Below are 12,721 nucleotides of genomic sequence, written 5' to 3' on the forward strand. Positions count from 1 at the left end.
CATCACCATTAATGTTTACATTTCATAAATAATTATTTTTAAAAATATCCTCCATTCTGATGACTGATAATAAAGAATGTATAAAAAAGAATCCTACATACTGTAAATGAATTTATTAAAAAATGAAAAAAAAACACAAGACAATCAATATTGCTTCTGAGATTGTTTGATATCACAAAATACTGTATCCTAACATTAATATGTATATAATTCTGTGCTGTTTGTAATGTTTTCTGGGTCATTAAGCATACAGAATAGAAATTATAGCATTACAGGCAATAAAAAAATATTAAAGTTTAAAAGAAATGCTTTTTTATTCACATAAATGCATTAAAAAATAAAACATAAATTTTCTTCATCTTTCATAGTATTGTTGGTATTATATGACCAAAAATGAAAACATGGGGCACTCACGGAAGCCCATAAAAATTGATATAAAGTGTAACTAAGAATATTTCTAAACACGAGCACCCCATACTGTTGTTTTTGGTGCATAATATCAAGAATACTGTGAAAGCTGAAGAAAATTTGTTTTTTACTTTTTAGTGCATTTATGTATGTGGATAAAAAGCATTTCTTTAGAACATTTTTAATGTTTTTTTTTTTAATTCTCTGTTTTTTTAGTTGTATACCAGTATATGCAACACTAAATTATCGAAATTCTTCTTGTTTTAGCATTTAATTGGGAAGTAGGTGAAAAATTGAGTTATGAGTTACAAGATTTTATGCAGACAGTAAGACTAAAAAGGGGTAAAGGCAGTGATGACATTCGAAATATTTAACAAAGGGTTCGCTAACAGAAAATTTTTCCTTAACAATTTTTTTTTTTCGCTCAAATAGTGCATCGGAAGGCTCTAGTTTAGTAGTGTTACAGAGTATAATACGTATATTTTAATATTTTTAAAAGAATCAAACCATTGAGAAATGTTACATATGTTTAACAAGGTTCGGAAAACTTTGAAAATGTTAACAATGGGTTCGGCCGAACCTGTGCGAACCCGCTGAATATCACCACTGAGTAAAGGTATCCTAAGTATAACAATGTTATCACATTTTTGCAAATTTCAATTTTTTGCTAATTGCTAAAATTGTTTGTAAACTCTAAAAAAAATGCATCATCATCAAGAATACAGTAGACCCCCCCTATAACATGATAGATACATTCTGTGTTATATGAATTCCGTGTTGTACGAGTCACTTAAATACATGAGCCAATCACAGCCCGGCACGTTTGCAGTTTAGCGGCTACGACTGTTTGAAAGGTTTTTCCATAAAATTAATCAATTCTAGATTAATTTGACTCAACATTTCTAAATCACATATAATTTTTTGGGGAATAATCCATATAAACTATGCTATAAACAAAAATTTGTAGGATTACTTACCGAGCATGCACTGTTCAAAGATGCCATTGCTTAATTAATCAATAATTAAGCTTGTTTTCGTCGCGGAACGGCTCGTCGAACGGCAGGCGCATTTCCTGATAAGTTATTTTTCTGTGAAAAATTCACTGAACTTTGGAGACATCATTAATATAAATATAATTTTTATGGCCGTTAAGTAATAAATGGTTTTTAGTAAGTCCGCTGTTCATTTAAACTCAACGGTTTGTGCAATGTCTGCTATTGGTCCAGATTCGATCAATCCTGTCAAGACACAAGTCGGCTGTGACAATCTGTCTCATTCTTTTACCATTTTTATACAAGTCTTTTAGCATGTTATACAAACATGATTGCAATTTTTCTGCCATGTTATACAAATCCGTCTTATATGAACCCGTGTTATAGGAGGGTCTACTGTACATATGTATGCAAAGTTACAACTAGATCATAAATGGGAAGTAGGTGAAAATTGAGTTACTTTATTTGGACAGAGAGATAAATAGTGTAAGCTAATGAAATGCATATAAAGATAGCAATTCTGTCAGGGATAATGATCTTGTAAATTGAAAAAAATTTGAGACACATTAGTCAAGGTGCTTTAGGCAAAAGCCTAAATATAGCATATCACTCAAATTTAGTATAGTAATTTGCCTAAAGCATCTTGACATGACTTAAATGATCTATTATACATAAATCTTGTAAATATTATTTACTCAAAAATATTAAGAATTATATCAATTTTATATCATAATACTATACTATATTTGAGTTAAAAACATCAGACTAGATCAGAGATGGAAACTTTTTTATTCAGAAGGCTACACCTCATTTCAGAGAGATTTCATAATGCCAATGCTGTATTGCAGGTTGCATAGGTGTACACATTCAGCATATATGCAGAAAAACAGTCTACATATATTATAGCTGGATGTCTGTAGTGAAAAAATAACAGATAATTTGGAATTGCATTATGGTTAAATTGGTTTACCAGTAACCAGTTAAAAATGCATTAATAAATATACTAATAATTTGATATTTTTTATCAGTAAAGTTGATAAAAAATGGATAGATATGTAATGATGTTTTTAAGATAAATATTTATTTGAATATACTTTCATATTTATTTATATTTTTATATATTAAAGATAGAAGCATGAAATATTTTTATTTAAACCATAAACGTAATTTGTCATATATCTTTTTAATTACTACATAACAGTTCTTTAGAATTTTTAAAATATCATACTACAGCATTGTGCTGACAGTTTGGCAATTTGTTTCTTTGCTTGTAAAGTCTAGCATGAACTAGCAATTTTAGTTGAGCAACTTTTCAGTTGACAAAATGGAACACATTTATTTATTTATTTATTAGAATGTGACACTTGCACTAGCCACTTTGTAATCACTGCATGTTGTATTTTATGTGTAATAAAACTGTTGCTTATCAAAATAGAAGGGAATTCAATTGGATATAAAGTGATAGTGATTGTTTAGTTGCCAACTCACTGATGAGTCAGCAACTAAGCATTTGCTAATGTGCTAACTTTCACATTTGGAATAAAATTTACCAACCTGATATAGGTTTTGCACATTAGTGAGAAATCTATTATAAACATTTTGGTCTACATCTAAGACTTTTACAAGTGGATTTTTTCAAAATAGAATCTTTTTGGTACTAGAAATCTACTTGAAGGCGGTCTTACATGTACACTGAAAATGTCTGTAATGGATTCATCACTAATCACAAGACAAATTTTATTTTATGTCTTGTGAAATAAATTTATCATCATATAACATTTGAAGTCAAAAATTAAAAATACTAGTAAAGTTTTGAAAATTTATTATGCTACCAGTAATAAAAAAGTTGATAAATTTGCAACTCTGCAGATAATATACTTTCATGACAGTAAAATTAAAATAATAATTATCATCTGCACATCGGATTTAACAATCGGATTTTTTTTCGATTTTTAAAAAATCGTTCTAAACGAATATTTTTCGTACTTCGTTAATCTTCAAACGATTTTTGCCTGAAGATGGACCCAGGAGGGGTCTGAAAACGTTTGTACTATTAAATTTTTTATTTCGCATCGGTTAAAGGTTCTAAGGTACGTGATATTTAGTAAAATTAAACTTACACTATTTTATATTTTCTCAGGTTGTACTAGAAAGCACAAAAGCCACAGAGGTTTCACCTCAAAGCTAGAGATTTTTCAAAATTAAAAATTATATGCATTTCTTTACATGCTAAAAATTTTAGGATCAAGTTTGTTTTTGCAAATATTTAAACTAATTTGAATAATGATTAAAGTGACCCAACATTCTTAATTAGCTAGACAGTTCCACTTTTTTATATGTTGTCTCGATTTTAAAACTATTCTGAAAAATGTCTCAATTTAGGACCTTTTCATAATTATATTAAAAAAAGCCAATGTTCATTGCATACAAGTTACAGTATAAAAATTTTAATATTCATATTAAAGAAACAATAGCTCAATTGGCATTATATTGCCCAATTTATGTATCAGAGAACAGTAAATTTATACCATGTGCAAGTACCATGGTTGTGTGAATTAGTTATAAAAGAGAGTTGATTGTTTTTGCTAATTTAGTTATTTGCTGAACTATAATTAACTATTCACTGTATTTCTATAATTGTTATTTTATAAGCAAAAGTATATGGATATAAATAGTTATTTTGGGGGCTGGTATATTTATTAATCAGGTTTAACCCCTTTTTGTCCACTTTTTAAAAAAAATTTTTAATTAAACGTAAAAAATACTTAAAACTGAAAAAAAATGAAAGAAATGCGTTAATTTTGATTAAAAAGCTTCATCATTTTTTTTCCTTTGTCTCCCCTTTTCGTGAAATTTAACACCGATGAGTCATTGTTTACACATCTGGATGACCTTGAACACAGCTGGAGTTGGATTTCCCTGGACATTCTCAGACGTCTCGGGAGGACAAGGGTTTTAAAGTAGGGTGACTACTAACTAGGCCTATATTTTAAAATACTTTTAAAAAATTATAATTTTTATTGCAATTTCCGACCCCCCTAATTAATTAAACATATATATAATAAAATCTATTAATTAAAAAAATTAAAAAACTATCGGACGTCGTTTTTGACATCAGAAACTAGCTTTAAATAACTTTACCGAAGGAAAATTAGTGCACTACAACTTTAGAACGGTGAAATAAATTTGATAAAAAAGTCCCATTAAAAAACAATTAAAAAGCAATAAAGCGTAAAGCATGCGTCATTAAAGGTTGATTAAAATCGCTATATTAAGAAATGTTTACTCTTTAATCTATGGTGAACTTCATTCAAGTGTATACATTTCTTGACTTGGAAGATTATATGGATAAGTAAAATATTCATTGGTTATTTGTAACATATATCATTATTGATATAAGAAATTCATATCACTAATTATATCTTCCCTGAAGTTCTACAAAATATAAAGAGAAGAAACATCAATATGCTTTTAACTCCATTAAAGAACTTCAGCATTTTTCTGTTTATCTTTTTCTGAGTATTTTGCAGTAATGTTTTGATCATAAGTAATGCTATTTGCAAAATATTTGTATTTTTGTTTGTAGTTAGGCTAGCTTTGTAGTATTTGAATTCATCATTGATATTAAAATTTTGTGAATTTAAAAAAAATTTTTTTTTTGTCATTTTAACTATTCATCTCACTCATATATTCTTGCAAAAAATCACTTTCTTATATTGCATTATAATTGTTGTATTTTTAAATGTTTGAATTGAAAATTATACTATTTATTTTCTCTTAAATAGAATTTAAAATTTTAAATAGATAATCAGTTTATAATGTCATTTTTCCTTTTGAGAAATAACTAACAAAAAAAAAAAAAATGCACATTACTTTGATAGACCAGTTTGACAATCAATATTTGATTCCAAAGTAATTTTCAAAACTGGGTTAAACCCAGATTTTGAGAATCAGTTTTCAATGTAGTATGGAGTATCTGAGTATAGTGAACAGTAAGTTGATAAATAGTAGTTGATTTCTGATATGGACTTGTACATGAGGCAGAAAGGATTCCTCCTTATGGCACAGATTCAACATAATGCAGCCCTAAGGGCCATTATATGTTGAGTCATCAGCGTAATATGAAACTGCTCAATACAGTCGACCCCCCCCCATAACACGGGTTCATATAATGCAGATTCATATATCACGGCAAAAAAATTGCGACTGTATTCATATAAAGACGCTAAAAGAGACTCATAAAATGCGGTAAAATGTCATTGCCAACTCATGTTGGTCGAATCTGGACCAATAGTGGACGAGCAACCAAACTATTTGCACGCTACGGAGAGTTTAGGCAGATAAGTTGAGTTTACTATCGTCTGTACAGTATATAAATTAGGTACTGTAAGTCTAATACAGTACAGTAATTTTATACATTTCTTGTGAAAAAACATTTCTTATTCAACGGCCATAAAAATTATTTCTATTAATAATGTCTCCAAAGTTCAACTAATTTTTCGCAGAAAAATAACTTATTGGAAAACGTGCCCGCCGTTTGGTGTATTGCTCTGCAACAAAAACAAGCTTAAGCAATGGTGTCATCAAACAGTGCACACTCGGTAAGTAATCCTACAATTTTTTGTTTATAGCATAGTTTATATGGATTATTCCCAAAAAATTATACGTGTTTTGGAAATGTTCGAATCATATTAGTCTAAAATCGATTAATTTTATGGAAGAAAACCTTTCAAACAGCCATAGTCCATAAACTGCACATGTGCTGGGCTGTGATTGGCTCATGTATTTAAGGATTCCAACAATGTGAAATTCTTATAAAGTGGAACATATCTACCGCATTATAGGGGGGTCGACTGTATATTGATTAAATTAACTTTGCCAACATGTTACAAATCTGATTATTTTTTGTAATCTGTTTAAGTTAAAAAGAAAAATCTATTTCTAAACATTTACTTAAAGTGATGTTCTGTTTTAACTGTTAGATTAACTGTTTACAGAGTGATTTGAAAACAAATAATTTTACAGAAAAGAGTCTATAAATATTTATTAAAACTATGCCTTGCACAAACTTCCAGCATAGAAAGTTTATGTTACAAATATTTTTTGGCCTCTTTTAGGGCTACCTAAAAGCTTGGCCAGGTTCAAAAAACAATCACTGTTTTTTGAACCTGGCCAAGAATTTTAATTACAGAATGTTTTATTCATTTCCATTCTATAGATGTCATATCAATTTTAAATGATTTGTGACATTTGTCTTAAGCTGACATGGTTATCAAATGATATATATAGCAAAATATTCAAGTAACAATAAATACAAATAAACGTTTAACAAAAAGATAACAAAATAATATATATTGAATAAAAATAGTAATTAACTGAGAATTGGCTATTTATTGTTAGACATAAGGGGAATTATTGATGAATGCCTACTATCTATCAGATAGTGCATTAAATTCCTTCCTATTAACACAACTTTCTTTAAGAGTTTCATTAAATATCTCCCATTAAATATGAGTTTTTTCATTAAATACCCATCTTAATAGCTTTGCTTTATTTCATTTAAATGCATAACAACAAAGAACAACAATGAAAGATTGACCTCAGTCTAAGCTGTAAGCATATAGTTCTTGACTATGTTCTGATATTACATCCAGTGTGTGCCTGAATAACAAAATATGCTAATGTGAAAATAACATGTAGGCAAAATCCTACTATCTTATCCAATGCTAAAGATGAGATAAATGATGAGAAGACAACTGGAGTATACTCTGTTCCCATTCATGGTGGCTGCTTTGACAGAATATTAACATATGTAGGCTCCATATATATAGATCATGGACTTGCAGGGTTAATAACTTAGTAAGGAATCTGACATACTATTTGATGCATAGTGGGCATTTGTTGATAACTCCCTTAAGCATAACAATAAATAGATAGATCCTGACTGATTACTGTTTTTATTTAATATATAGGATGAATCAGAAAGACATGAAATAGGGTTTGTTTTAGGGTTATACTATAATAATGGTGTATATTTAACTTTGTTATGGTTGAAAAATTACATCAGAGATGCATTTCAAGAAATTGATACAGAAAAATACTTGTGTAAAACTGTTTGTCGAAGCATGAAATGGTGAAATGTAGATTTCAAAGCTGTGTAAATTATAATGGACAGCAGTTTGAGCACCTGCATTGATAAAATTGTATTGTATTAGTAAATATAATAGTATATGTAATCTCAATAAATGTTATCATTTACTGTCCACCTACTTTTGGTTCACCCTGCATATTATTTGTTATTTTTTTGTTAAATGTTAATTTGTATTTATTATTACTTGAACATTTTGTTATTTGGTGAATATATCATTTGGTAACTGTGTCAGCTTAAGACAAACATCATAAATCATTTAAAATTAATATGACATCTGTAGAACATAAATGAATAGAACATTTCAAAATTAAAATTCTCAACCAGCATTCAAAAAACTGATTTTGACTGGAGGCAGGTCCTTGAAAGAGGCTGAAAACATTTGTGATGATAAACTTTCTTTGCTAGAAGAGTGTGAAAAGTATAGGTTTAGTAAGTTACTCATTTTACTTCCCATATTCATCAAACCTCTATAATTATTATTTCCAAATCATATTTAAGAAAATATTTTAAAGGATTGCATGAAACTTGATACTACATTCAAAATATCAAAAACAAACTAAGTTAAGGAAACAAAATTATTTATTAAAAAAGAAACATGTTTTGAACTAATTTAGAGAACTGATGCTGAACTATCAATAAATTAGTCTGAAAATGTTTCTTTCCTAATAAATACTTTCATTTCATTATTTTAGCAGTTTATTTTTGATATTTTGTTAATTTTATGAATTCTTTTCTATGATATAGATATTTGCATCTCGTAAATTAATAATTATATAATATAATGAACTGATTTACAGAGGTATAGAGAAAAACAATCTTAAAAAGTATTTCAATCTACAACTCTCAAATGATTATTAAAATTATTTGACAATATAGATTGAAATACTATTTCAGATTTTTAAAAATATATTCCTCTAAATTATTCTCTAAATTACTTACCATTTTCTGTCAAAATTTGTTTTTTTATTATTGAGAGTTTGTAACTATTAATAATATGTCACCACAGCAAGGATATTAATGCTAAACTGATTAATGAGTGTCATCATTTAAAAGAAATTCAAAGTTAGTCACTATATAAGAAAATTTTAAGTCTTGAAATTATATATGATAGAAATTTGATTGAGGTTTCCCAAATTTAACATTTTGAAAATTTGCAACTTTATGAATAATAAATAATGTAAACTAAAACACAACTCATATCTTTAAAATGCAGTGAAAAAATTTTAATTTTCAATGTGTTCAGTTGTCTATAAATCATGTAACTGAAAGAAGGTTTTATGAACCATCGGTAATAAGAAAACAAATTTTGAAATACCAAGATAAAGGAAAGACTAAATTATTTTTTATTCTCTGTACAGAAAATGATAATACAAACTACTGTCATATGAAGAGGTAATCAAAAAGTATAAAGCCAAAAATAAAAAAAAATACAGGTGAGATAATATAATACAGTAAAATATTAGAAATATATAGATGGGTCAGACAATTCTAGATTTTATAATGTTTATTGTATTTGACAGGTTTTTAAAATTTGTACTTTGTACTCAACCAAATGACTGCTGTAAATTAATTGGATCATAAATATGCTATTATTAATTAATAATAATAATAACATATTTATAGCCCGTTTAATTAATGGTGATTATTTGATTGAGTATCAATGTATCAGGCTTTGAAAAGTTTATTATTTGTAATTTGTTATGATTTATTTTTATACCTAATTTTGTATTCTTGTTTTTAAAGAAAACCTCAAAACTTGAATAGGATTCACACTACACAAAATCTTAAATTAGTACTGCATATGAATAATACTAGAAAGCCTACTATTGTTTAAAAAAAATTTAAATTTGAAATGTAGAATCTATGTCATTTTGAAGTTTAAGCAATTTTAGAATAAAGAAAATATTAAAATTGATTCAAAAAGCTGGAACTGTGATTAACATGTGATTAACTGTAGAATTCTCAATACCATCCTTGCATTTCCAGCAAATACATTTATTAAGAATGCAAACATTTTTATCTTATTTCATAAGCCTGCATCAGGTTTTAAATATAGCTTCCAATCTGATAACATTCAAAATTGGAATGTTACTTGATAAGTGATATTATTTAATTTTTAAGATATAGAATGTCCTGTATTTCTCATGCATTCATATTTAAAAACATAATATATATATATATATATATATTGTTAAATANTATATATATATATATTATATGAGATAATATGTATTTATATCTTAAAAAATTAAATAATGTAACTTTGTCACTTATTAAAACATTATCAAATTGAAGGTGGATTGGAACCTGATGCAAGTTTATGAAATATACTGAAAATGTTTATGCTCTCAATAATTGTGTTTGCTGGAAATGCAAGGATGGTATTGAGATTTTCATGTTAAGGAAACTATTACAGAAATATTCAAACATTAAAAGCAAAACTTAAATCATATATCTTAAACTTATTTCAACATCTAAACCACCAATTAAAATTTATTTTTAAAATGAGACTTAAAAACTATTTTTTAGATATATTAAATAATTCTTTAAATTCTGTAATCCTGCATTTACAGGTGTAAAGAAACTCTTTTGGTGATTCAATGATCTAAAAAAACAGAATTTTAACTTTACTCTGGTTGATTTCAAATGCATCTTGGGTCAATTTTCATTTTGTGGTCCTTTCATCAGTAACTAACATTATTCAAAAGATTTATAAGTACAAAATGAATTTAAAAAATTACACATATAATGAAACCTTACTTTATTTTGGATTAACCATATCCTTAATTATAAAAGTACACAAACATCACATGGAATATTTTAACTGTTAATACATTAAATAAATAATAATTAACACTAATACATTAAACCATAAATATTTTAGACTGGTTTAATAAGACTATTAGTCATTAAAAGTGAACTTCATTTATAACAAAGTATAATGATATTGTATCCATCAATTTACTGTGTTTACAGAATTACCCACAATCACTATACAGGGATGATGTAATATTACTTCTTGGTAATTTGTATTCCTTCACATGTATTTAATAGATTTTCTTTACATAAACTTTTTTGATTGCTATGCTATCTTTAAATTTTCTTTTGTATATCATTGGCATGTGGTGACATTTGATGATGGGAAAGCTGTGTTTCCATAAAAATTTTAAACAAATACTGGAAATGACAAAAATAAACAGTTTATTTATTTTAATTCTAAAATAGATAATAGAGAATTAATAAAAAAAATAACATAAAATCATCTTTACTTTTTAAATCTTAAAACAATCCACTTAGTCAAATAGTTCCTTACAAGTGGCTAGTGGATAGAATTGTTGGAAGCGTTATACAATATTTTGGTGTGTAGCATCCATGAGCTAAACTGCCAGAGGTTGGTGCTCTGTAAAGAGCATGCGTGAATGCCTGTAATCTGGCTGCTTTACACGATTCAAATATTTTCGCTGTTGAAGCTATCTCATATTTGGCAATGCAGTGCATCCATTGGGATTATGCAAGTATGAATTTATTGATATATTCAAATATACAATAACAATCTTATCATTGTTTTTCACATGTAGTATAGAATTTATAATAAAATACATAATGTGGTTTTAATAAAATGTTAATTTTAATTAATTCAAAGTATGTTGAAATATGAAAATAATCACACAATATGTATTTATATTTTAGAAAATATAAGGGAAGTTGCACTTCCACTCTTCCATGGATGGCACGCCACTGTTGTATATATCATTTTCATAATGTAAGATTTTTACATCATTTTTATCTATTATGCATCCTATCTGTACTGTATGATAATACTATGGTGCTTGTTTAAGATTTATAGCAGCATACTGCTCTTTTAATATTTTTCCTAAAGTTCTGTCTATCTCTCCTATGTATTATAAAAATATAGGCATTGCCATGTACTGTACTTTACATTGCAATCTGTAAACTATACCTGCATTATTTGTTTTTCCTTTTTAATTTCTGTTCTATTATTTTTATGGAATATATATTTTAATTTATTGCATAGGGACAATACCTATGTTAAATTTCCAGATTTTATTTAAACATTTAGATAGAGTTACTTTACACCTGCAAACACAAGATTGTGGAATTTAATATATGTATAGTTGGTGATTCCAACAATAAAAGAAATATTTTTAGGTGTTGATGCCTTATCATTTTCATCATAATTTTGTATATGGTCCTATCATGGATCTTTTAGGTTTTTGTTAAGACCTGTTCCAATGTTGTGATTACCAACTTTTCTGCTATCCTTAAAAGTATGTTCTTAAATACCAAATAACCACACTTATTTTAAAATTATCTAGATTCTATATTAAATTTCTTTTAAATAATAATAAATTTTCTACAATTCTTTAAAAATTAGAAAATTAAATATTTTTGAATTTGGGTTCCTCTACATACTATTTTATTTAAAAATGAGGAGAAACCTTTTTGAAAAAGTGTTTTATGTATTTATATTTAGAAACTTCGTTTCTTTAATAAAACATAATTTGCTATTGAAATATTTAACTATTTTTGTAGGAAAACTTCTAGATCTGACTGTCAAGTATTGAATATTAAGATCATACACAATTCTACCAATTCTACCCTTGTAGATTATTTTTATGCTAGGAAAATGTATATCTGACATCATAGTTATATATATAAAACATATGAACAAAACTGGAACTGTGATTAACATGAAATCTCAACACAATCCATGCATTTTCAGCAATCAAATTTATTAAGAACTCAAATGTTTTTGGCTTACTTCATATACCTGTGTCAGGTTTTTCATGTATGATTTATGCATTCCCCCTTTTAATATGGCCTTAAATATTTGTAATGTTTTTTGTAAATATGCATAATAATTTGACCTCATTGAGATTTGCAGACATCCCAGGCTCTGTTGGAGTATCTATATTGTTCTACCAGATGTCTTAAAAGAAACAGTTAAATACAGCTCCATGTTTGCTTCTAGGGCCTCATCATCTTACATAGACAGAATAGTTTCGAACATAGGGAAAATGCTGAGGAGGGTAAAAGGAATGCTTAAAGAATTTTTTTGATAGCAAATGACATTCAAAATTACAGAAAAACTTACCAACACAGAAGAATGAACATTTTGGAAGAATACGAAAGCAAGTAAAAAATGACT

The 12,721-nt window shown here is 27.3% G+C and overlaps 1 protein-coding gene across 2 annotated transcripts in view; it reads left to right on the forward strand.

The window, feature by feature from the left end:
* LOC111640007 overlaps positions 1-9,595 on the forward strand; it is a 106,225-nt gene extending 96,630 nt beyond the window's left edge. For both annotated transcript variants that reach the window (XR_002759196.1, XM_023386011.1), the window contains exon 4: positions 8,910-9,595. Coding sequence is in view for 1 of the 2 variants with exons in the window: in XM_023386011.1 (XP_023241779.1) it covers positions 8,910-8,916 (7 nt within the window). In the remaining variant the exon portion in view is untranslated. The remainder of the gene's footprint in view (positions 1-8,909) is intronic.
* Positions 9,596-12,721: the final 3,126 nt, after the last annotated feature.

Source organism: Centruroides sculpturatus, unplaced genomic scaffold (genome assembly GCF_000671375.1).
Source record: "Centruroides sculpturatus isolate CEXI.00-Female unplaced genomic scaffold, Cexi_2.0 scaffold1404, whole genome shotgun sequence".
NCBI classification, from domain to species: domain Eukaryota; kingdom Metazoa; phylum Arthropoda; class Arachnida; order Scorpiones; family Buthidae; genus Centruroides; species Centruroides sculpturatus.